The following is a 23,889-nucleotide window of genomic DNA, read 5'->3' as shown; positions in this document are numbered from 1 at the left end:
GCTAGGATGCTGCAAGAAGAGATTATGTGCTGGATCGTTTCAGGTTTTGCTTTGCAGAGGCGACAGCAGTCGTTTTTTATGTTCGGATCTTTGATGATGTATTTTTTGTAATTCTTGGTATTGATTACTTGGTCTTGAATAGCAAACACAAATCCTTCTGTTTCGGCATACAAACCTGATTTTTTTAACCAAATCAATGACATCTTCTTATTGATATGAGTTTCTTCTAAGTCTTTGTAGAATTTTCCATGTAGTTGTTTTTGTTTTAGCCCACTTATTATTTTATCTATTGTGTGGGGGGTGTGGATTTCTTCGGTGTTCGACAGATTTAAGGGTGTGTGGTTCAAATCTGCTCTTGTGATGGTGCGAAACATTTCATTTCTTTCCGCTCGTTTCAAGAAATACTTCTTCAAATCTGAGATTTGTCTCTGACATAAGTTTTCTAGGTTCTGGAAACCCCTTCCTCCATTCTGTCTTGGTAATGAGAATCTTTCAATCGACGATTTTGGATGATGCCTTCTATACTGTGTGAAGATTTTCCTTGTTGCGATGTTTAAATTTTCAAGATCAGTTTTGGACCATTTAATGACTCCAAAAGAATATGTTAGTAGTGGAACGCAGAATGTATTTACTGCTTTCATTAAATTTTTTCCATTTAACTGTGTCTTCAATATTAATTTCAATCTCGCTAGGTATTGATCTTTCAACTGTGTTTTCGTTTTGGTATGATTGATGTGTGATGATTGACAGAAACCCAGATATTTGTATGTATCGTTTCGTTCTTGTGCTTCGATTATTTCGTTATTCTGGGTTATATGTGGTACTTGGTGTTGGACGCCTTTTCTGATTGCTTGGGTCTTACATTTCTCAATACCAAAAGACATACCAATATCACCGGAAAATTGTTCAGTCAGATTTAATAGGTTTGTTAACTGATTTTGTGTACTTGCATATATTTTTATGTCATCCATATACAGCAAGTGACTTATTCTGTTTTCTCTTTGTTTGTTAATTCTTATATTGAACCCATAATTGCAACTGTTCAGGATATCGGAGAGGGGATTTATTGCTAAGCAGAACCATAACGGACTAAGAGAATCGCCTTGAAAAATTCCTCTTCGGATCATTATTGGATCTGACTGAATTGTTTGTTCATTTAAGGTTATTTGAAGGGTGGTCTTCCAAAATTCCATGGAACATTTTAGAAAAGTGCAGATTTTAGTATCAATTTTGTATAATTTCAGAATTTTGCATAGCCAGGAATGAGGGACAGAATCGTAAGCTTTCTTATAATCAATAAAAGCAGTATATATGTTTCGGTTTTCTTTTCTAGCTTGTTCACAGATGATGGAATCTATGATTAATTGCTCTTTGCAACCAAAGGATCCTTTAATACATCCTTTCTGTTCTTCATTAATGATGTTAGAGTTAAAACAGTGTTGATAGATTTTTTGTGTAATGCATGAGGTTAATATTTTATAGATTGTTGGTAAACATGTGATAGGTCTGTATTTTGATGGATTTTTTGTGTCGTTATCTTTAGGTTTTAAGTATGTTACACCATGACATAAGAATGTTGGAAAGGAGGATGGGTCAAGAAGGAACTGATTTAAGTGATTTAGTAAATGAATATGTACACAATTAAATTTTTTTATCCAAAAATTATGGATTTTGTCTGGTCCTGGTGATTTCCAGTTGTGTGTCTTATTGATGGTATTTATTAATTCGGCAAGTGTTATCTGATGATCATTCATTGGTGTAACTGTGGATAGTTTATGGGATATATGAGGAATCCATTTGGCAGATTGGTTAAATTCAAATTCTTCAGACCAAAGTTTTGACCAAAATGTTGTTACATCCTGTGAACTTGGAAGTTCACCGGATAATTGAGTTTTGTTTGAATTAGTTAAATGTTGATAGAATAGTTTTTCGTTGTTTAAAAATTTAGTGTTATGAATTTTTCTGAGATGTGATTGTTTGTATCTTTTAAGTCGTTTGCTATATAAGGAAAGTTTTTGTAATAGGGTATCTTTAATTTGGGATAATGTTGTGTTGTACTCATTGTAATCAGTTTGATGAAAATTATTGTTGGTCAGTATCGAATGCATACATGTCATGATATGTGGTGTTTTAACTCCTCTAAGGTACTGTGTTATTTGACCTAGTTGTTTTCTAATGTTATTAATTTTATAATTTAACCGTGTTTCCCAATGAGGGGTCGAAGGTATACGATTGGTGTTTGTATTTATTATGTTATCTTTACATGTGTTAATTTGAATACAAGTTAAAGCTGCACAGTAGATAATTGTATGAAGTTTTTCAAAAGAGATCGAGTTTGTGAGATATTTTGGTAAAATGAAGGAGTTCATTATTTCTACAATTGCTAGAAACTTTTTAGAATAATACTGGCGGGGAAGTGAATGTCTATCATTTGGTTTTAATTTGGAACATGTTTCGAAAGTTAATTTAAATTTGTCTTCAATTTCATTTTGGAAATTAATGTGAAATTTAAAATTGTTGTTTACAGTTTTGATTAATGTGTCTTCGTTGTTGTAGTATGTGTTTTGTAGATTATCTGTGATGTTAATTTCGTTTTGGATTGTTCTTGATAAATTGTTAAATGATTTGTCAGTTAATGTTTGGGATCTGTTTGATATTGTGTTTGTAATTTGTGTTATGGTTGTGATCTTATTTTGAGGTGTTTTGTTTAATAAATCTTTAGTAAATGTGTCAGTCGGTGTCTCTGGTGTATTTGATAGACTACTGTTACTATTTTGTGGTATAATTGGTATCTTATTTTGAGATGTTGTTTTTGACAAATTGGTGACAGATGTGTCAGTTAGTAATGTATTTGGTGGTGTCTTGTTGATAATAATAATTAATATTTTTTAATTTTATTTTGTACATATTTATTATTTATTATATAGGTATAGATTTGTAAATTTCTTTCTTGTATTATTATTAATAATTTAATTAATATCGTAATAGGGGTATCCCGTTAATAAATATATTCTATATATTCTATCTTTTATTTCTGTTTTCTGTAAGGTCTGATGATGGCGGTTTACGCAGTTCAAGAGCCGAAACACATATTTTTTCAAGGTAGAAACGCAGGGCGGATTCATAAATCACAAATACAATGTGTAGAGAATGTTATTTTATAAAATTTAATAGCGTTTACTAAAAAAAATTTTGAATGGACGTCATCAAATTGTTTATTTCTAAATAATATTAATAAAATCATAATATTTCGAAAAAACGCTTTATTTTTGGAATCACCACGTCGAAAATATATTTTCGAAAAAAAAAAATTCTGAAAAAAAAACTGGAATATATTCCAGTTTTTTTTTTCAGAATTTTTACACAACCTTTTAAATCAAAAGTTTTCAATACCCTTTTTCAGTACATCTTACGAAAATTTGAGACTTTTTCGACCACGTACGAAACTTAACGTAAGACGTTTTATTATGCACTTCGACCTCCAGAAGTTACTTTCTGCCTTATGTCTTACATATAATTCCTACAATTTTTCCAGAATCGCCAATATTTCTAAAAATTCTGTATACTCGGAATCAGCACGTAGAAGTCTCTGTTCTAGAATTTTTTTAACGACTTTTAGACAATTTTTTCAAAACCAAAATGTTTCTTATGAAAATTTTGAAGTTTTCGACTACCCGTCGAAAAAACCTGAAGGTAGCCGTGTAATTTCTTAGCTTACGCCTGAGAAACAAAAAAAAAAGAAGCTTTATTCAGGATCTTTTATTTCTGTTTTTTCTGTAAGGTCCGATCATGATTCTTTATATAGTCCAAGAGCCGAAACACGTAGCAAATATTTTTTATTTTTTATTATAAGGATTTCAAGGATAAACCAATAATTAATCATCCTGCTAAAAAATGTTATTAATTTTCTCATAAACACGGCGACCTCTTCTTATACATAATTAAGGATACCTATAAAAAAGTGTAAATAAAAGTGTGATTACAACACGATGAGAATACAAAAAAGCGAAAAAGAACAACAAAAAATAGATACGAAAATTTTCTCTTAACTTATTTTGACGAAATTTGAAATTTTCAAACAATGTCCCACAACTAGGTTTAGTGGAAATTGTTAACGATTGTTTAAATACAAATAATATTTAAATTTAATCATAGGAGAGTGATAAATTTCCTTCCTTCCTTTCCTGTAGTGTTTTGTTGACGCATCACAAACTAAATCAATTATTGTGCATTTTCGTATTCGATGAACTTAATTAATGCAATTAAACATTTGTTAAATCCTCCTATTTATAATAGATATATATTTCAATACTTGCAGTTATAGTTCATTAAAATTATGATTTGATGTTATCAATTTTTGCAAAGGATGTGAATTAACAAATTTTCGTAGTACCGCCGTCATCAACTGGCAAACAGACGTGTAAAGAGACGGATCGAGTGGATAATCTGTAATAAAATTTTAACTTACAAAATCTGCAAAATCACATTATTTCAATACTTCTCTTATTTGGCACTGAAGAGGCAGAAATGTAACATTTAAAAACATATATTGAAACACTTTTTTGCCAGATTTTCTATTATATATTAAATTATTTCTTTTAGAAAGCAGTAAAATACCAATATACAAATTTCTCCTTTACAATATCCAATCACCTGTACTTCTATTAGAATTTAGAAAGACAATACTGAAATTGTGAAACCAACTAGGCGGGAATTTTTGGGTGTACGATAAGGCATGATGTAGGTACATGGTAAAAAGTTTAAAAATGATCTGTTGGCCCTTTTATACCGAGTGTCTGGAAAATGGCGGATTAACTCTTGAGTACGTTATGCACGTATTTTTACCTTATTTTTTAGAATTATAACCATAACAACCAGTAATAATTATTAATCGTTGTGCATTATTATTAAGAAAACAAGCTTCTATTTTTCATTAATAAATAGCTCGTAATGTTTCCAAATTTTGATCATTTTTTGTAACAGTTAGTTATCAGTACTTGCTAAAATAAAAATGATAAGCTTTCTAGGAAAAAAGAGGTGGGTGGGCGGGGTTAGTAGCTGCTAAGATGAGACTGATTTTGCCAAATGAGATACCTACTAAGAAAAGAGAGGGGCGGGTGGGCGGGGCTAGTACCTACTAAGATAAAACTGATTTTGGCAAATGACATACCCTTTAAGAAAAGAGAGGGTGGGTGGGCGGGGCGTGTACTTGCTAAGATAAGGCCGATTTTCTCAAATGAATTTTCCAAAAATAGAACACCAAAGTCCCCCAAAATTGTTTTAAATAACTTACAAAAAAAATCTCTATGGGCTCCCAAAATAATACCCCATTTTTTCCAGACTTACCAGTTAAAAGTTAAGAGCGTAGCGGAGAGTTAATCCGCCATTTTCCAGACACCTTCCTTTTCTGCGGTTTAATAGTTCATCCCTGTTTTCAGTTTAGTGTATGAATTATTAAAAAAAAAAATAAAACCACCAACGATTACGTAACTAATTTCTTCTCAAAATTTTCATAAAACAAAGAAACGGATTCGGGAATTACAAAACATTATAGAAAACTGATTTATTCACTGTCACACCGCCTTAGGTTGCAATAGTGCTAGTACTTCAGTCACATTTATTATTTTTTCAGAATCATTTCATACATAGGGTGTCCCAAATAAATCAATAGCTATAGAAATCAATTTATTTCACTGAACAGCTCAAAAAAATTCAATTTACCTATAAATCTGGGACACTATTAAGTTATGATTAGTCGATATCTCATTCCACAAATTAAAATCAATAAATCATCGAACTGATGACATCCTTTCAAGAAATAAATCTTTTAATGTGATCGTTTTATGTTTCAGAGTCAAGGAAAGTTATATGGAAATAACAATAAAAAATTTAATAGATATTAATTTCAATGTAAATTCATCGGAACAGTTTATTTAGTGTTCTAACATAATTCTAGAACTTGGTGTCCATCCGAAGACCCAGAATGAATTGAGAATCTAACGAAATAACAGAGACGAGGACGATAATTACAGTCGTTTTAATAAATGCATATCACATCATAAAATAACCCATCCAAACCTGCTCAAAACATCTCTAAATGAAAAAGACACCTTTGAATTTGACATTGTGAAATAAGCGTTAATTTTGTATTGTCAAGATTTAATCCATTACCGTTACACTACGAAACAACAAGCTTGATAAAATAAAAATCACAAAACCTTTATGACGTTATTGAACTAAGCGGTCTTTTTTTTAATATTTCCAAATTTAAAAACTACACAAAATACTTGACTGATAATTACACGCTATCACTGGGTAATTATAGTTTTGTGTAAAAACATGGAAAAGCAAAGTGAGAGGTTTCTACCTGCTCATGTTTTCGGTTGTTTGGAATATACACAATTTTATTTTTTATAAAGCAATCTACGTTAAACGATTACACTATCGAAGAACAAGTTAATAAAAGAAAACGTTCTTTGAAAGCATTAAAACACCTTTTATATACTATCAATTTGACATTCTCTTAAACAAAACATTTTTTTTAGTAGTAGTTGTTTTTAGTCGTCCAATCAAACGCAATTTTAGATAAATTAAAACACTGTGCATCATCAATTTTGAAACACCCAGTTTGCAAACAGTTTTGTAACGTGAGCAAGCACGGCGTGCTATTGGAACTTAATATAAGCTCATCGATTTCTAATTATGGCTAACTTCATTATGTGAATAATTGATGTGCAACATATTTAGAGAGTTATAGTTCATTAACTAAACATTGAACGACCCATTTAGTTCGACGCTTTGTATTTAGCAGCTTGGGTTACTACAAATATTTTTCTAACATTGAATAAACAAAATATCGTATTTCTTTAAGATAAGGCGCTTAGTTACAATGACAAAAAACCACTTTAAAAATCATTGTCATTTTGAGTGCTGAAGTTAATAAATGCCTCGGTCCCCTCGTACGAAAACGAGACGCCCATATCCGACGTGTAGCACTTAAAGAATTTCCAAACTCGTCTCCGTATCTACAGTGTTCAAATACCCGAATTATTCCAAGTTTTTTTTTATTATATTACCTGATTAGGCAACGAAATTTAAACTGTTTATGTGTAAGTATTGAAACCTGTTTTTAAGTGGAATTATGATTACACAAAGGAAAAAATGTACTCGTCTGGCTATTAGACTGTGAAGTTTTTTCCATGCTATAAATTAAAGCAATCAGACGTGGTATTAAGAAATAATGACTCCTCTTACAATGTAACCAATACGCCGTCGGTAATCCAATATGAAATTCCGATTACACAGTATTAAATGGATTGGTTGCACAAACCTGTCGTTTGACACTGGAGGAACTGTCACTGAGGCTACCGGAAGCGGCGAACTTGCGAGTCCGGTGCTTGAGGCGGGCTCCCGGAGCGGCAGCCGATGGCGGACCTCCCGCCGCTACCAATCCTTCTAGACCTTCAGCTCCCGAAACTGTCTGAAATGAACGAAACAGTTCTAGCTTTATCACATTTTTCCGTTAGATTTACAACGCCGATGCCAGATATTTAGCTTAATTTTATGGTGATGCTATCGCCAAGGATTGATGCTAATTTCGTGAAAGATAAGATCGATTTTGTATGCCGTTGTCCAATTATTACTACAATATGCTAGTTAGCATGCTGCTTTTTCACTCGAGGATGTTTCCAAGTGATTTAAAGCGATTATTGATACTTGACTTGTAATTTTTAACAAGGAGGTCTCGGTGAGAAGAAAAAAACAACTTGGGTTATTTGCTTTGGGTTTTTTGTTTCTGTTTTCAAGATAAAACTAACCGGCGCTTTCTCATTTTAAACAACAAGCCATTCAGGTGTAATCTTATTAGCAATCAGCGACCGGAGACCATACAGTCTGGTCGATAATGCTGTTGTTTCTTTTTTTAAGTTTTATCGAATTAGATAATGGGAACACTAGTTGTTTTCAGACTGTTTATGAAGCAATAACAAAGAAAATCGCACTAAAACTCCCACACTTGTTTGACCGAACTTCCCCCGTCCCGGACGCACGATCAAACAAGTCCCCAAGGATATTCGAGGCCCCTGGAGAACAGTCCATCAAATCCCGCTTCTTTCAAAAATTGTAAACATTTTTTGTGACTTTTGTGGCGTAAATAACACTTGCGCTACAGGGGGGCGGAAATTCCACGGGATCGCGGTCCATACAAGTACGGACTCCATGAAATATATTTCAAGCAGATAAACAACGGGAACGAACGCTTTGCGAAAAACTGAAAAACTGAAAAATCAAAATACCAACTTAAAAATTGAAAAATGAAGAACTTTAAAAATCGAAAATTTGAAAAACCGAAAAACATAAAATTTTAAAAATTGAAAATTCGATAGGTAGTATATCGAGAAATCGACAAACCGAAAAAGCTAAAATTTAAAAAATCGAAAAATTGAAAAACTGAAAAATCTAAAACCCAAAAGTTGTCGTAAATGATCGAGAAATCATAAACTTGAAAAATCAAGAAATGGAAAAAATCGGGATGTCGACAAATCGAAAATACGAAAAATTGAAATAATAAAAAATTTAAAAATCGGGATATCGAAACATCAAAAAATGTAAAATTTAGGAAATCGAAAAATTCAAGAATCAAAAAATAGAAAAATCGAGAAATTGAAAATTCTCAAATTTTTAAAAGAGAAAAATTGGAAAATCAAAATATCGAAAGGCCGAAAAGTCCAAAAATTGAAAGAACGAGAAATCGAAAAGTCGAGAAATCTAAACAGTCCAAAATCTAAAACCCAAAGAGAAATCGAAAAATTGAAAAATCTAACAATTTAAAAACCGAGGAATTGAAAAATCGGAAAATCAAATATGTATTTTAAAAATTTAAAAATTTAAAAAATGAAAAATCTAAAACGGCAAAATCGAAAAACGATCGATAAATCGAAATATCAAACAATCAATTAAAAAGTCAAAAATTTAAAAATTCGAAAAATTGAAAAATAGGAAAATCTATACATATAAATTTATACATATTTAAAAAATCGAAAAATCGAAAAATTGAGAAATCGAAACATCATAAAATAAAAAAATTAAAAAACGAAACTGAAATTGTGAAAAATTAATAAATCGATAAAACGAAAAATTGAAAAATCAAAGAAAAATTGAAGAATCGAAATATTGAAAAATCCCAAAACTGAAACAATGATAAACCCCAAATTCAAAAATCGAAAAATGAAAAATTAAAAATTCAAAAAACCAAAAAAATTGACAAATTACGAAATAGAAACACTAAAAAATCTAAAATATAAAAATTCGAATATTGAAAATTACAAAATTGGCTAACTGAAAAATGGAAACATCTAGAATCAAAAAATTCAAAATTGAAACAATGAAAAATCGAAATTTTAAAAATCGAAAAATTAAAAAACAGAAGCTGAAAAATCTGAAATTAAAAAATTTGAAAAATTGAAAAAAAAACAATCGACAAATTGAAAAATCGAAAAATCTAGAAATCAAAAATTTAAAATTGAAAAATCGAAAGATCAAAAAATCTAAAAATCGGAACGGCAAATCGAAAATTTAATAAATCTAAAAATTGCAAAATGGAAAATGTAAAAAATCGAGAAATCAAAACGGAAAACCGAAAAATTGAAAAATGGAGACATTGAAAACATCCCTAAACTGAAACATTGAAAAATTAGTAAATCGATAAAGCGAAAAATTGACGAACTGAAAAATCAAAAAATCTAGAAATCGAAAAATCTACAAATTAAAAATTAAACATTGAAAAAACGAAACATCAAAAAAACGGACAATTAAAACAACGACAAATCGAAAATTTAAAAAATTGAGAAATCAAAACGAAAAATCGAAAAATTGAAAAATAGAGATATTGAAAAAATCTCTAAAGTGAAATATTGAAAAATTAATAAATCGATAAAACGGAAAATTTAAAATCAAAGAAAAATTGAAGCACCGAAAATTGAAAAATCCCAAAACTGAAACATTGAAAAGTCGAGAAATCAAAAAACCGAAAATTTCAAAAATCGAAAAATTGACGAACTGAAAAATCGAAAAATCTACAATTTAAAAATTTAAAATTGAAAAATCGAAACATGAAAAAATCGAACAATTGAAACAACGACAAATCGAAAATTTAAAAAAGCGCAAAATTGAAGCATCGAAATATTGAAAAATTAATCAATCGATAAAACGGAAAATTGAAAAATCGAAGAGAAACTGAAAAATCCCAAAATTGAAGTAGTGAGAAATCGAAAAATCGAAAAATCGAGAAATCCAAAAAGCAAAAATTTCAAAAATCGAAAAATTGAAAAATCAAAACTTGAAAAATCGAAAAATTGAAGAATTGAAAATCGAAAAATCAATAAATCGAGAAATCGAAACTTTGAAAAGTTGGGAAATCAAAAAACCGAAAATTCCAAAAGTCGAAAAATTGACGAACTGAAAAATCGAAAAATCTAGAAATCGAAAAATCTACAATTTAAAAATTAAAAATTGAAAAATCGAAACATCAAAAATCGGACGATTGATTGAAATTTGAAATTGAAATTGAATTGAAACTACAACATATCGAAAATTTAAAAAATGTAAAAACTGCAAAATCGAAAATGTAAAAAATTGAGAAATCAAAATGAAAAATCGAAAAATTGAAAAATAGAGATATTGAAAAATTACTAAATCGATAAAGCGGAAAATTTAAAATCAAAGAAAAATTGAAGAACCGAAAATTGAAAAATCCCAAAACTGAAACATTGAAAAGTTGAAAAATCAAAAAATCCAAAAATTCCAAAAATCGAAAAATTGACGAACTGAAAAATCGAAATTTAAAAATGGAAACATCAAAAAATCGAACAATTGAAACAACGACAAATCGAAAATTTAAAAAAGCGAAAAATTGAAGCATCGAAATATTGAAAAATTAATCAATCGATAAAACGGAAAATTGAAAAATCGAAGAAAAATTGAAAAATCCCTAAACTAAAACAGCGAGAAATCGAAAATTTGAAAAATCTAGAAATCGAAAAAACAAAAATTTCAAAAATCGAAAAATTGAAAAATCGAAAAATTGAAGAATTGAAAAACCGAAAAATCAATAAATCGAGAAATCTAAACATTGAAAAGTTGAGAAATCTAAAACAACATTGACGGATGAAAAAATTAGAAAATCGAAAAACTGAAGACTCGAAAAATTGAAGATTCGAAAAATTGAAATATCCCAAAACTGAGATATCGAAAAATTGAAAATCAAGACATTAAAACACTGAAAAATCCTAACACTGAAAAATAGAAAAATTGAGAAATCCAAAGTGAAAAATCGAGAGATCGAAAAGGCCAAAAATAAAAAATTGGAAAAAGTGAAAAATCGAAAAATTGAAATATTGAAAAATCCCTAAACTGAAACATCGGAAAATAAAATTGAAATGGAAAAATAGAAAATTTTAAAAATCGAAGAACTTAATTGTCACACAATTTTGATTTTTCCAAAAATCTTGATGTCTAGGATAAATATTTAACATGGATTCATAAACTGCAAGTTCAGGACTTGTAAAATGTTGCTATATGTTATTATTTTTTCCAAAAATCTAGATGCCTAGCGTAAAAACTGAACACGGATTTACAAAGCACAAGTATTTTATAAAATTTCGTAACATTTATTATTGTACATTTAGAGATGACGTCATTCCATCGTTGGTAGGGATGATAAGACAAATTTTGGTAGCGTTTTACCACCTACATAATATTCCTAACATACATGTAAAATTTGACAAAAACATCCTTAGCTTACGATCGGATTCTGCCGATTTAATTTTTTTTGTTATTCCCCTGTGAGTTCAACTAAAAATTTAAGGTAACGTTATCATATTTTTTGATGGGCGTTATACCATCAACGAAATTATATATAGAAAAATCTGAAATTTCACAACGATCTAAGTATTCAGTTTCAAAGATTTCTTGCCTAATAAAATCATCAACAGATGACAGGTAGCAGAGTGCAGACAAAAGACAACATGCGGTACGCAGGCTGCAGACATATGTAAACGGCAGACCTACTTTTCCATATTCTAGGAGTTATGAAATGCCGATTGGAACGTGTATTACAATACTTCTCTAGTTTATGTTTGGGACTAACTATAGGTTTTTATTTTTATCATAAGAACAGGACACCAAACGATTTATGCTAAATTTTAACTTTCAAAATTCTGGTTTAAATTATCAAATGTTTATTCAGTGTTTTTGATTTCACATATTCTTTTTTTATTCTCAAACATGTTGTATCTCTGTGAAAATGCAACGAAGAACCAGTTTCGGACTGGGTCTCTTTAATACATTTATACGTAAATACTTTCACAAACGTTTTGTTTGCTCATCTAAATATTATATATTTTCTTCCAGAGGCAACTCATTTGTGGTTTTCTTGATCAAGTCAAAAACACTTTAGTCGTTTTTTTGTCGTACATAATGAATAATGAGGAGATTAAATTTAACACAAGTATAAGATGCAATAAAAAGAATCAGAGAACCCATAAACTGCAGGTAAAATATTAGCATCACTTTTTAATTTTGATTAATTGTTAATTTAATATGTTGATTAAAATGTAGTTAAAATTTTTTTACCATGCGAACTAAAAATATTGTGGAGTTCAACCCAGACTAGACATCATACGGTTACTTAACGATGTTTTTTGCGTCGAAACATAATTTATACTTTGTTGATTTAGCTATTTTGGACAGATTTAATTAATTAATATTGAATATAGTGTGGCTCCTAGTGAGATTTGAACTCACCTTTCTACATTTGGTTAATAATTAAATTAGCTTGTTTTTTGCTGAACTAACGTAATTAAATGTTTAAGGTTTTCTGTTGTAAATGGCGACAATCTTAATACAGTGTTTTTCACTGCTTATTCAAATTTTAAATTTACGTTCTGTAAATCTTGGCACCAATGTGGATTTATGAAACATTAATTATATTTGTGTGGCCCCGGTTACAGAACTGTAAATATTTCTGTACCAATAGCAGGGACATGAATTTGGTTCATGAAGCGAACAATTTTATGACAAACACATTTTGAGAGAGCTGCTTTGATGAGTCACAATTTTAAAATTTGCATCATAGAATGAGCAAAATATTTGTAATTTATTAACCGTATCCCAACAATTAATAAATAACAGGAATAATAAATGTGCTCTCTCGCATAAAAATCTGTGGAACTGACGACGCTATTTTTGCATAATCATATATTTTCCGTTTGATGTAGACAGTGCCAGTAAAATGAATTTTGTATTTTCGGATCATCACGCCAGACTTTTATCACGAAATAATATATTAGATGTCTCACTATCCTGTCAATAATAATAGTTTAACTACATTTTTATATTCTCACGACTTTCTAATGTATGTTTTCTTCTCACATATTAACAAGATTAATTGGTTTTAAAATAGACGGTAATTGTTCGAAAAAACTTATCCAAATAAGCAAATTTCGAAATGTTAATTAAAATCTATGAATACTAATTCAAACTATGTCGGTTTATAAGATTTAATAATAATGAGCTCGTCTCTAATATATCAAAGAAGTCTATAATTTGAACAATTAAAAAAATAAATGTGTGTGTACCAACAAATTATACGGGATTTATTAGGGAAATTATCGCTTATGTGTTTTAAATGAACACGGGATAATTATAATTGTGGTAGGTGATGAACGCACTTTCACTTACAACACATGGTAGATACAGCGGTTGTGCAAAAAAATACCTCGCTGTATCGTTAAGAAAATACCAAAATAGTAATTTTGTGTACTGTTGCCTCGTATAAACTTATAAATTAACAGATGAAAAAAGTAAATTCTAGAAAATTATACTAAATTGATTTATGGTCATTATAAAGTTTAAACCATAATTAAATACTACGAGAAATAAAAATCTGCACAAAACCAAAGTAGAAACTTAAAGAAGGTATTTAAAATGCAAGTTTCACACTTCCAAAAACATACTTTACATCTAAAAAAACTTAACTTTTTTGGACCAGAAACCTTAATTCTGAATCTAAATATACTTCTATATAATATAGAGTATCAACTTAATAAAAAATAAAGTGAATATATTTACTACGTAGTCAAACAATTCAATTATGTTATCCATTTTTTGTCACTGTACTCCAGAACACACAAATAATAATCATTAGCACCCAGTTTAGAAGGGTTATTATAAAGTACATCGATATATACAATATAAAAAATTTGCAAACAAAATAGTTTCAAAATACAAATTAAATTGTTGATGATGCCTGAAAAAAGGTACTAAAATAAATGACCATATGTAAATCGTATTACACTAGTGGCAAAAAATTTAGTCACCTGAAAATTCGCTATTTGTTCGGCGTCGCATAATATTAACCACGTTATCAGACTAATTTGGATAAAAGATTAAATTTGAACGTAATAACAAAATTCGAGTGTTGAAGTTTTTTTGTTTAGTTACTTCGATCTTAAATACAGCCCAACAAATTCCGCTTCTTTGAAAAATTATGACATTTTTCGCGATTTTTTTTTTTTAACCTCCGCAGGTGTTTTGACTCGAATTTTTCAATTGTTTTTTGTTTCCTGAGTTTCCAGTTTATAATTTTTCAATTTTTCAATTCTTTAACTTCTCATTTCTTCAAATTTTCGATTTGCAATCGTTGGTTTCGGTTTTTTCTTTTTTTTCTTTTTACAATTTTTCGATTTTTCAGAGTTCCAATTTTATAATGTTTTGTTTTTTCAATTTAAATTTTTTCACTTTTTCGCTTTTCGATTTTCAATTTTCCTTTTTTTTTGTTTCCTCAATTTTACGATATGTAACTGTCTTCGCGTTTTAATTTTTCGATTTTTTCAATTTTTAAATTTTGCAATTTTTCAATTTGCAATCTCAAGAGTTTTCAATTTTCCGATTTTTCAATTTTTAATTTCTGCAGTTTTTCGATTTGCAATTTTTCGGTTATTCAACTTTTACATTTTTTAGTTTTCCGTTTTTCAATTTTAGATTTTTCAGTATCACCATTTTTCAATTTTTCGTTTCCTCACTTTTGATTTGCAATTTTTCTAGTTTACATTTTAAATAATATGTAATTATGGTCAAAATTTGTTAGATGTTTCACTAAAATTATTCCATTGATCAATTATTGGATTTTAAAACTTTTTCATTTATTCAATTTTTAATTTTTCACTTTCTCAATATTTAATTTTTCAATTTTTCGATCTTTCAGTGCTAGTTTTTCGATTAAATAAATTGACGATTCTATAATTTATTTCGTTTCGTTTCTCTTTTTTTTTAGATTCTTAATTTCCCCGGTTTTTAGTTTTTCAATGTTTCAATTTGTCATTTCTTCAGTTCTTGGCCATGAAATTTTTCAATTTTCCACCTTTTGCATTTCGCAATTTTTCGTTTGGATTTTTTAATTTCTTTATTTTTAGAATTTTTCGATTTTTCCGATTTTATAATTTTTTTGTTATTTCAATTTCAAGTTTTTCAGTTTTTCGTTTCTTCAATTTTTGGATCGTTTTCAAGTTTTCATTTTTTTGTTTCTTCAAATTTACGATATGTGACGCTTCGCGTTTCCAATTATAAGTTTTTCGGTTTTTCGATTTTCCAACTTTTGATTGTTTCAATTTTTAAATTTTGCAATTTCTTGATTTGCAATTTTACGAGTTTTCCATTTGCAGTTTTCAATTTTTCGATTTTTCAAATTTTCATTTCTTCAGTTGCTCGGTTTGCGATTTCTCGGTTTTTCAACTTACAGAGAAATTAATTTTCCGATTTTTTAATTTTAGATTTTTCAGTTTGTAGGTTTTTTATTTTTCGTTTCTTCAGTTTTTGATTTGCAATTTTTCTACTTCTCGTTTTAAAAATAATTTTTTAAATATATCACATTTTCAATTTGACGATTTTAGAATAATTTTTTAATTTTTCAATTAGTGGATTTTAGAACTTTTTCATTTATAGGAGTTTCAATTTTTGAATTGCTGCGTATTTCATTTTTCAATTTTTCGATTTTATAATTTTGACGATTCTATTATTTATCGATTTTACAATTCTTGGGTTTTCAAATTTTCCTCTTCAATTCGTTTTTTCTTCTTTCCTATTTTTAGATTCATTAGGTTTTGAATTTTCTCAATTTTTAGTTCTTCACTATTTCAACTGTTCTTCGATTTGAAATTTTTCGATTTTCCACTTTTTGGATTATGCAATTTTTCGTCTCGGTATTTTATTTTAATCATTTTTACAATGTTTCGACTTTTCAATGTTCCCATTTTAGAATTTTTTATTTCCTCAATTTCATTTCTTTCAATGCCCGGTTTCTTCAAATTTTTTAATTAATTTTTCGATTCTTCAATTTTTCATTTGTTTTGTTTCATCAATTTTTGGATTTTTCGCCTTACAATTTTTAATTTTTCAATTTTTTGATTTTTCAGTTTTTCGATTTGTAGTTTTTCATTATTTTCTTTACTTTTTCAATTATTCGATTTTTCAAAATGTCATTTCTTCAATTTTTCCTTTGCAATTTTTCGGTTTTTCAACTTTTAGATTTTTGAATATTCCGTTTTTCCAATTTTAGATTTTTCAGTTACTCGATTTTTCAATTTCTAAATATTTCACTTTTTGAATTTTATTCAAAATATATTTCAATTATGTTGGATTTTAAACCTTCTCTCGACATTCAATTTTTCAGTTTTCTCAATGTTAGTTTTCGATTTTATAATTTTGATTGTATAATTTATCGATTTTTCGATTTTTCCATTTTTGGATTTTCAAAATTTTTCTATTCGATTGGGTTTTCTTCTTTCTAATTTTTCGATTCATTAATTTTTTTAGATTTTAACTTTCTCAATTTTTAATCTGTCACTGTTTCAAATTTTCATTTCTTCAGTTCTTCGATTTGAAATTTTTTCAGTTTCTCGATTTTTCATTTTTTCTCCTATTTATTATTTTTCTGTTTTTAATTTTTCAGTTTTTCAACTTTTTGAATCAAAAAATGGAAAAATTGTAAAATTGTAAAATTGAAAAATCAAAATTGAAAAAGTAAAATGAATAAATGAAAACATTGAAAAGTTTAAAAATTGGAAATCAAGAACTTGAAAAACTGAAGAAACGAAAAAATCGATAAAACGAAATACGCATTGTAAACTTGAAATACCGAAAATTAAAGAAATCGGAAAATCGGATAATCGGGAAATCCAAAAATTGCAAAATTGAAAAATCGGAAAATTCAAAGAAAAACTGAAGAATTGGAATACTGAAAAATACCAAAACTTAAACATTGAGAAATCGAAAACTTGGAAAATCGAAAAATTGAAGAATTGAAAAACCAACAAATCAATAAATCCAGAAGTCGAACATTGAAAAGTTGAGAAATCTAAAAATAAGAAAATCACAAAATCTAAAAGTCGAAAAATCGAAAAATCAAAATTTAAAAATGGCAAAAATTGAAAATTCCAACAATTTAAAAATCGCAACATTGAAAAATGGAAAAATTGGAAAACTGAAGGATTGAAACGAAAAACTGAAATTTAAAAATCGAAAATTTAAAAAAAGGAAAGCTGAAAAACCTAAAATTTAAAAATCGAAAAATTGAAAAATCGAAATATTAAAAAATCCCTAAACTGAAATGCTGAAAAATTAATAAATTATAAAACGAAAAATTGAAAACTCGAGGAAAAATTGAAGGATCGAAATACTGAAAACTCCCATAACTGAAACATTGAGAAACCGAAAATTTCAAAATGGAAAAATTGAAAAATCAAAAACCTGGAAAATCGAAAAATTGAAGAATTAGAAAACCAATCAATCGAGAAGTCGAAGCATTGCAAAGTTGAGAAATCTAAAAATGAGAAAACCACAAAATTTAAAAGTCGAAAGATAATTTAAAAAAAAAAATGGAAAAATTGGAAAATCGAAGGAACAACGAAAAATCGAAAATTTAAAAAATCTAAAAATCGAAAATGTAAAAAATGGAGAAATCAAAACACGAAAAATCGAAAAATGGGAATATTGAAAAATCCCTAAACTGAAATATCTAAAAAATAATAAATCGATAAATTGAAAAATTGAAAGCTAAAAGAAAAACTGAAGAATTGGAATACTGAAAAATCCCAAAACTGAAACATTGAGAAATCGAAAACTTGGAAAATCGAAAAGTTAAAAAATTGAAAAACCACCAAATCAATAAATCCAGAATTTGAAACATTGAAAAGTTGAGAAATCTAAAAATAAGAAAATCACAAAATCTAAAAGTCGAAAAATCAAAATTTAAAAATGCCAAAAATTGAAAATTGCAACAATTTAAAAATCGCTACATTGAAAAATGGAAAAATTGGAAAACTGAAAATTGAAACGAAACACTGAAATTTAAAAATCGAAAATTCAAAAGAAAGGAAAGATGAAAAACCTAAAAGTCGAAAAATTGAAAAATTCGAAAATTCAAAAATTGGAAAATCGAGGAATTGAAAAAACAAAGATTTATGATCTGAAAAACTGAAAAAACGAGAAATTATAAAATCAAAAAAACATTCCAAAATTAAGGAAATGAAGAAACAAAAAATTGGAATATGAAATCGAGAATGTGAAAATTAAAAAATCGGAAAAATGAAAAATAAAAATCAAAAATTGGAAAATCGAAAAGTGAAAAATTATCATATTGAAATATTGCAAATCGAAAAATTGAAGAAATGAAAAATTGAAAAATTTAGAAAAGCGAGAAAGCGAAAAATTGTAAAATGGAAGAAAAAAGCAAAAAAGAAAAATGTTTTTATCAAAAAAATTGTGAAAGGTAAATCCATATTTTTCGGAAAATTATGAGATTTTATAATAATCCTTCTAAGTTAAAATAAATGCAAAAAAGCGTGCATTTTTCAAGGACTTTTTCCATTACAAAAGTTTGTAATGATGTCATCAATATTTTTGCAAGGACATCTATATCTATTTGGATAGATGCAGTGCAATACTAATAATAGCAACACTGTATTCCCAAAATTTCGGGAAAATGGAGTGAGCTGTTCTGGATTACAGTTATAGAATCATAATATTTTTCATATTTCAGAGAGAATTTATTTGGCAAAATTTTGAGATCACGTCGTCAATTTTTTGGAAGAGAATAAACGAATAAATGTTGATTAACGATTTACCATGATTACGATAACCTAAAAACGTTTGCCAAGATTCCAGAGTATTCGACTTTGCAGTTTCAAAGTTAATTAAATTGCAAAAATTTTTCCAAAAATCTAGATGTCGAGGGTAAAATTGAACAGGAATTCATAAACTACATGTGAAGGATTGTTTTATTTTATAAAATTGAATAATATTTACTAAGGTTTTACCATGTACATGAGCTGATTTTATGAAATTTGCATATCCGTTATATTTTGCATAAAGTCTTGATATTTAATATGTGCACGAATCATGCTACTTATAAATGAATATAGCTATAAAAAACTTCATAGTCGCATATTTTGCATTTTTATCAATTTTTGTGCTAATTAAAAGAAAAATTATTGTCCTGAGCTTCAAATAACTAGGAAAGGTTTGGGTTTTATGGTAGTTTGGAGAAACCACTGGGTGTTAAGCCGTCCTTCCAGGTAACAGGTAAATTCGGGCCTAATTACTTTTGGAAATACCATTCATTCCCAATATTTTTGTTCGTTATTTAGTGTATTAATAGTATGTTTTATGGTGGTCGAAGGGACGTTATCCTGTTACTTTTCATCCTGAGTTTGCACTGAAAACATTTAAAGCGATACAGGTGTGTCAATATGTCGGAGATAACTCAGATTAATTTATGGATTAAACATTTTCCTGAACTTATTTTTCAAGAAGGAACTGTTTTGAATCACCGGAAAAACTTTTTGTTTAAAGATTTCCAAAAATATAAATAAATGGTTATCAAAATAGTAATTCGATAGTAGACTATTTTTTAATTTGTTCTGTTTATATTTATTTTTTGGTATACGAATATTTTCTTTAAAAATGTGATTTATGTATTTTTTCTAATAAAACGTAAGTTCGGGAAACCTGTTTTTGTAATTTGTAACCAAATTTAGTTGGGTTATTACGCTTTTTTACTTCCCGAGCGTAAGCAAAGGAAGTATTGTAATCGAGTCCGTCGGCCGACTCTCTACTTTTACGTTTTCTCGATCTTTCATGACCCCTAGAAGACGAAGAAATAGGTCTCCCATTTCCGTCTGTCTGTCCGTCTGTCCGTCTGTCCGTCTGTCCGTCCGTCTGTCCGTCTGTCCGTCTGTCCGTCCGTCTGTCCGCCTGTCCGTCCGTCTGTCCGTCTGTTGTCCCGGATTTTTATTAGACAGATAATCTCCGAAAGTACTCGACCGATTGTTGTGAAATTTTGTACTTATATTAAGAATATCATGTAGATGGTAAAACGCTAACCAAAATTTGTCTAATCATCCCCACCACTAAAGCGATGACGTCACTTCAAAATTGTATATAGTAAATGGGTTTTCAATTGTATAAAATAACATAGTCCTACACATGTAGTTTACAACTCTGAATCGACTTTTCACCCGAAACGTCCAGATTTTTGGAAAAAAAATCAAAATTATAAAACAACATTTTGAAATTTAATTTTTAATCTGCTAACCAGAATGCTTTGAAATGTTGCAGATGTTTTAAGGCTATAAAGGGCATCATAAATCTTTAGTCAAAAAATATTTGCTTATCCCCTCCAAAAACTTGATGACGTCAGCTCAAAAGTTTGTGGAATAAATCATATCTAAAATGTACAAAATATGATGAGTCTGTACTTGTGATCTATCACTCCATTCATATTTTTTGGATTTGCATATACAGGGTGACTCAAAAAAATTAATGAATGCGTAAATATATTTTATTGATTTAATCAGGAACTACAAAACCGAATGCTCTGAAATCTTGCAGATGTTTTAAGGTCATAAAGAGCATAATAAATGTTTAGTCAAAATATATTTGCTTATCCCCTCCAAAAACTTGATGACGTCAGCTCGAAAGTTTGCCGAATAAATCATATCTAAAATGTACAAAATATGATGAGCCTGTACTTGTCATTTATCACTCCATTCATATTTTTTGGATTTGCATATACAGAGTGACTCAAAAAAATTAATGAATGCGCAAATATATTTTATTGATTTAATCCGGAACTACAAAACGGAATGCTCTGACATCTTGCAGATGTTTTAAGGTTATAAAGAGCATAATAAATGTTTAGTCAAAATATATTTGCTTATCCCCTCCAAAAACTTGATGACGTCAGCTCGAAAGTTTGCCGATTAAATCATATCTAAAATGTACAAAATATGATGAGCCTGTACTTGTCATTTATCACTCCATTCATATTTTTTGGATTTGCATACACAGAGTGACTCAAAAAAATTAATGAATGCGTAAATATATTTTATTGATTTAATCAGGAACTACAAAACGGAATGCTCTGACATCTTGCAGATGTTTTAAGGTTATAAAGAGCATAATAAATGTTTAGTCAAAATATATTTGCTTATCCCCTCCAAAAACTTGATGACGTCAGCTCGAAAATTTGCCGAATAAATCATATCTAAAATGCACAAAATATGATCAGTCTGTACTTGTGATCTATCACTCCATTCATATTTTTTGGATTTGCATATACAGGGTGATTCAAGAAAATAAATGAAAGCGTAAATTTATTTTACTGATTTACTCAGGAACTACAAAACCGAATGCTTCGAAATCCTGAAGATATTTTAAAATTATCATAAGCATGGTAAATTTTTGATCAAAATGTATTTGGTCGTCCCCCCTAAAAAATGTATGACGTCACCCCAAAATTTTGCTGAAAAAATGCCATCTTCAATGTGTAAAGTATGATGAGTCCATACTTGTGATTTATCACTGCATTAAAATTTTTAATATTTGCTTATACAGGGTGTCTGAAAAAAATTAATGACGGAGTGAATTGATTTTGCAAAACTGAATACTTAGAAATCTTGACGTTTTGAAGTTATTGTAAGCGTGGTAACTGTTTAATCAAAATGTATCTCTTTATCAACCCCAAAAAAAATTCATTACGTCTTCTCACAATTTTGCTGAATAAAGTATTTGATCTGACTATACTTTTAAAATTTTTAATATTTGCTTATACAGGGTGTCTGAAAAAAATTAATGACGGAGTGAATTGATTTTGCAAAACTGAATACTTAGAAATCTTGACGTTTTGAAGTTATTGTAAGCATGGTAACTGTTTAATCAAAATGTATCTCTTTATCAACCCCAAAAAAAATTCATTACGTCTTCTCACAATTTTGCTGAATAAAGTATATGATCTGACTATACTTTTAAAATTTTTAATATTTGCTTATACAGGGTGTCTGAAAAAAATTAATGACGGAGTGAATTGATTTTGCAAAACTGAATACTTAGAAATCTTGACGTTTTGAAGTTATTGTAAGCATGGTAACTGTTTAATCAAAATGTATCTCTTCATCAACCCCAAAAAAAATTCATTACGTCCTCTCAGAATTTTGCTGAATAAAGTATATGATCTGACTATACTTTTAAAATTTTTAATATTTGCTTATACAGGGTGTCTGAAAAAAATTAATGACGGAGTGAATTGATTTTGCAAAACTGAATACTTAGAAATCTTGACGTTTTGAAGTTATTGTAAGCATGGTAACTGTTTAATCAAAATGTATCTCTTTATCAACCCCAAAAAAAATTCATTACGTCTTCTCACAATTTTACTGAATAAAATATATGATCTGACTACACTTGTAACTAATCATTGCATTCAAATTTTTTAACTTGCTTATACAGGGTGACTCAAAAAAAGAAATGAATCAGTCACTTTATTTTAGTGAATAAATCAAGAATTGCTAAACTGAATATTTTGAAATCTTGCAGATGGTTAAAATTGATTGTGAGCATGGTAAATTGTTAATGAAAATATATCTGTTTATTCCCCCGAAAAAATTCATGACGTCATCTACAATTTTTGCCAAAAAAGTTTAACTCAAAATGTGCAAAATATGATGAGTTTTAACATAAGCAACTGTGGCCTGTGGTTTAGTGGAGGTGGAGTGTGCAGTGCAATTAGAAGTTCCGGTAACAGATCCCGGCACTTCCAACTTTTTTCGCCCATCAAATCAAGAACAGCACTTCCGATTTTCGCAACAATAATGTTATAATATTTATTTATTTGTTATTGTGTGTTCGTGAATAAGCACCATAAATAGCAAATGTTGAAATTTTTTTTTGTGATCGGAAGAATATCTCTTAATCATTTTATATATTGTCAATACATGATTAACTTCGACTGTTAATGTTTATACATCGAGAGAAGCAGAGAAAAAGTACATACGCATTTGCTTCAGTTACGCCACTGACCGTGTCATTTCTTTATCGCACGTTGAGACATAGTTTATATAAACAAACTCCCAGCCATAGCAAAAAGCGGAAGTTGGAAACGACGAGCGGCGCGGGGGGAATCACTTGTTTGGGTGGCGAGACGAAACAGTTGCGATTGCGAAATGCGAAGCCAATTCGAAAAAAACTGTTGAAGAGTGAATGTCATTGAGGATATATATCTCCAAATTTTAAAAATTGGACCAAGTTACAATAATTGTTGCCTGGTAAGTGCAGATATTTTGGATTTGCATATACGGGGTGATTCAAGAAAATAAATGAAAGCGTAAATTTATTTTACTGATTTACTCAGGAACTACAAAACTGAATGCTTCGAAATCTTGAAGATATTTTAAAATTATCATAAGCATGGTAAATTTTTGATCAAAACGTATTTGGTCGTCCCCCCTAAAAAATTTATGACGTCACCACAAAATTTTGCTGAATAAATCATATCTAAAA

At 28.9% G+C, this 23,889-nt stretch overlaps 1 protein-coding gene across 6 annotated transcripts in view; it reads right to left on the bottom strand.

Annotated features, from left to right (window-relative positions):
* Ca-beta (Ca2+-channel-protein-beta-subunit) overlaps positions 1 to 23,889 on the bottom strand; it is a 335,906-nt gene that overhangs the window by 260,496 nt on the left and 51,521 nt on the right. For 3 of the 6 annotated variants that reach the window (XM_064047435.1, XM_064047436.1, XM_064047443.1), the window contains exon 2: positions 7,331 to 7,480. The exons of 2 other annotated variants lie outside the window; for them this stretch is intronic. In XM_064047435.1, coding sequence (XP_063903505.1) covers positions 7,331 to 7,480 — 150 coding nt within the window. Of the gene's footprint in view, positions 1 to 7,330; positions 7,481 to 23,889 lie in introns of those variants that run through there. One more of the 6 variants, XM_064047441.1, reaches the window with a different exon arrangement.

This window comes from Zophobas morio, unplaced genomic scaffold, assembly GCF_036711695.1.
Source record: "Zophobas morio isolate AGI-343-1 ecotype UQ-CSIRO unplaced genomic scaffold, CSIRO_AGI_Zmor_V1 ptg000005l, whole genome shotgun sequence".
Classification (NCBI taxonomy): Eukaryota; Metazoa; Arthropoda; class Insecta; order Coleoptera; family Tenebrionidae; genus Zophobas; species Zophobas morio.
The sequence above is the reverse complement of the archived record's forward strand: the minus strand, read 5'-3'. Positions and strand labels throughout refer to the sequence as shown.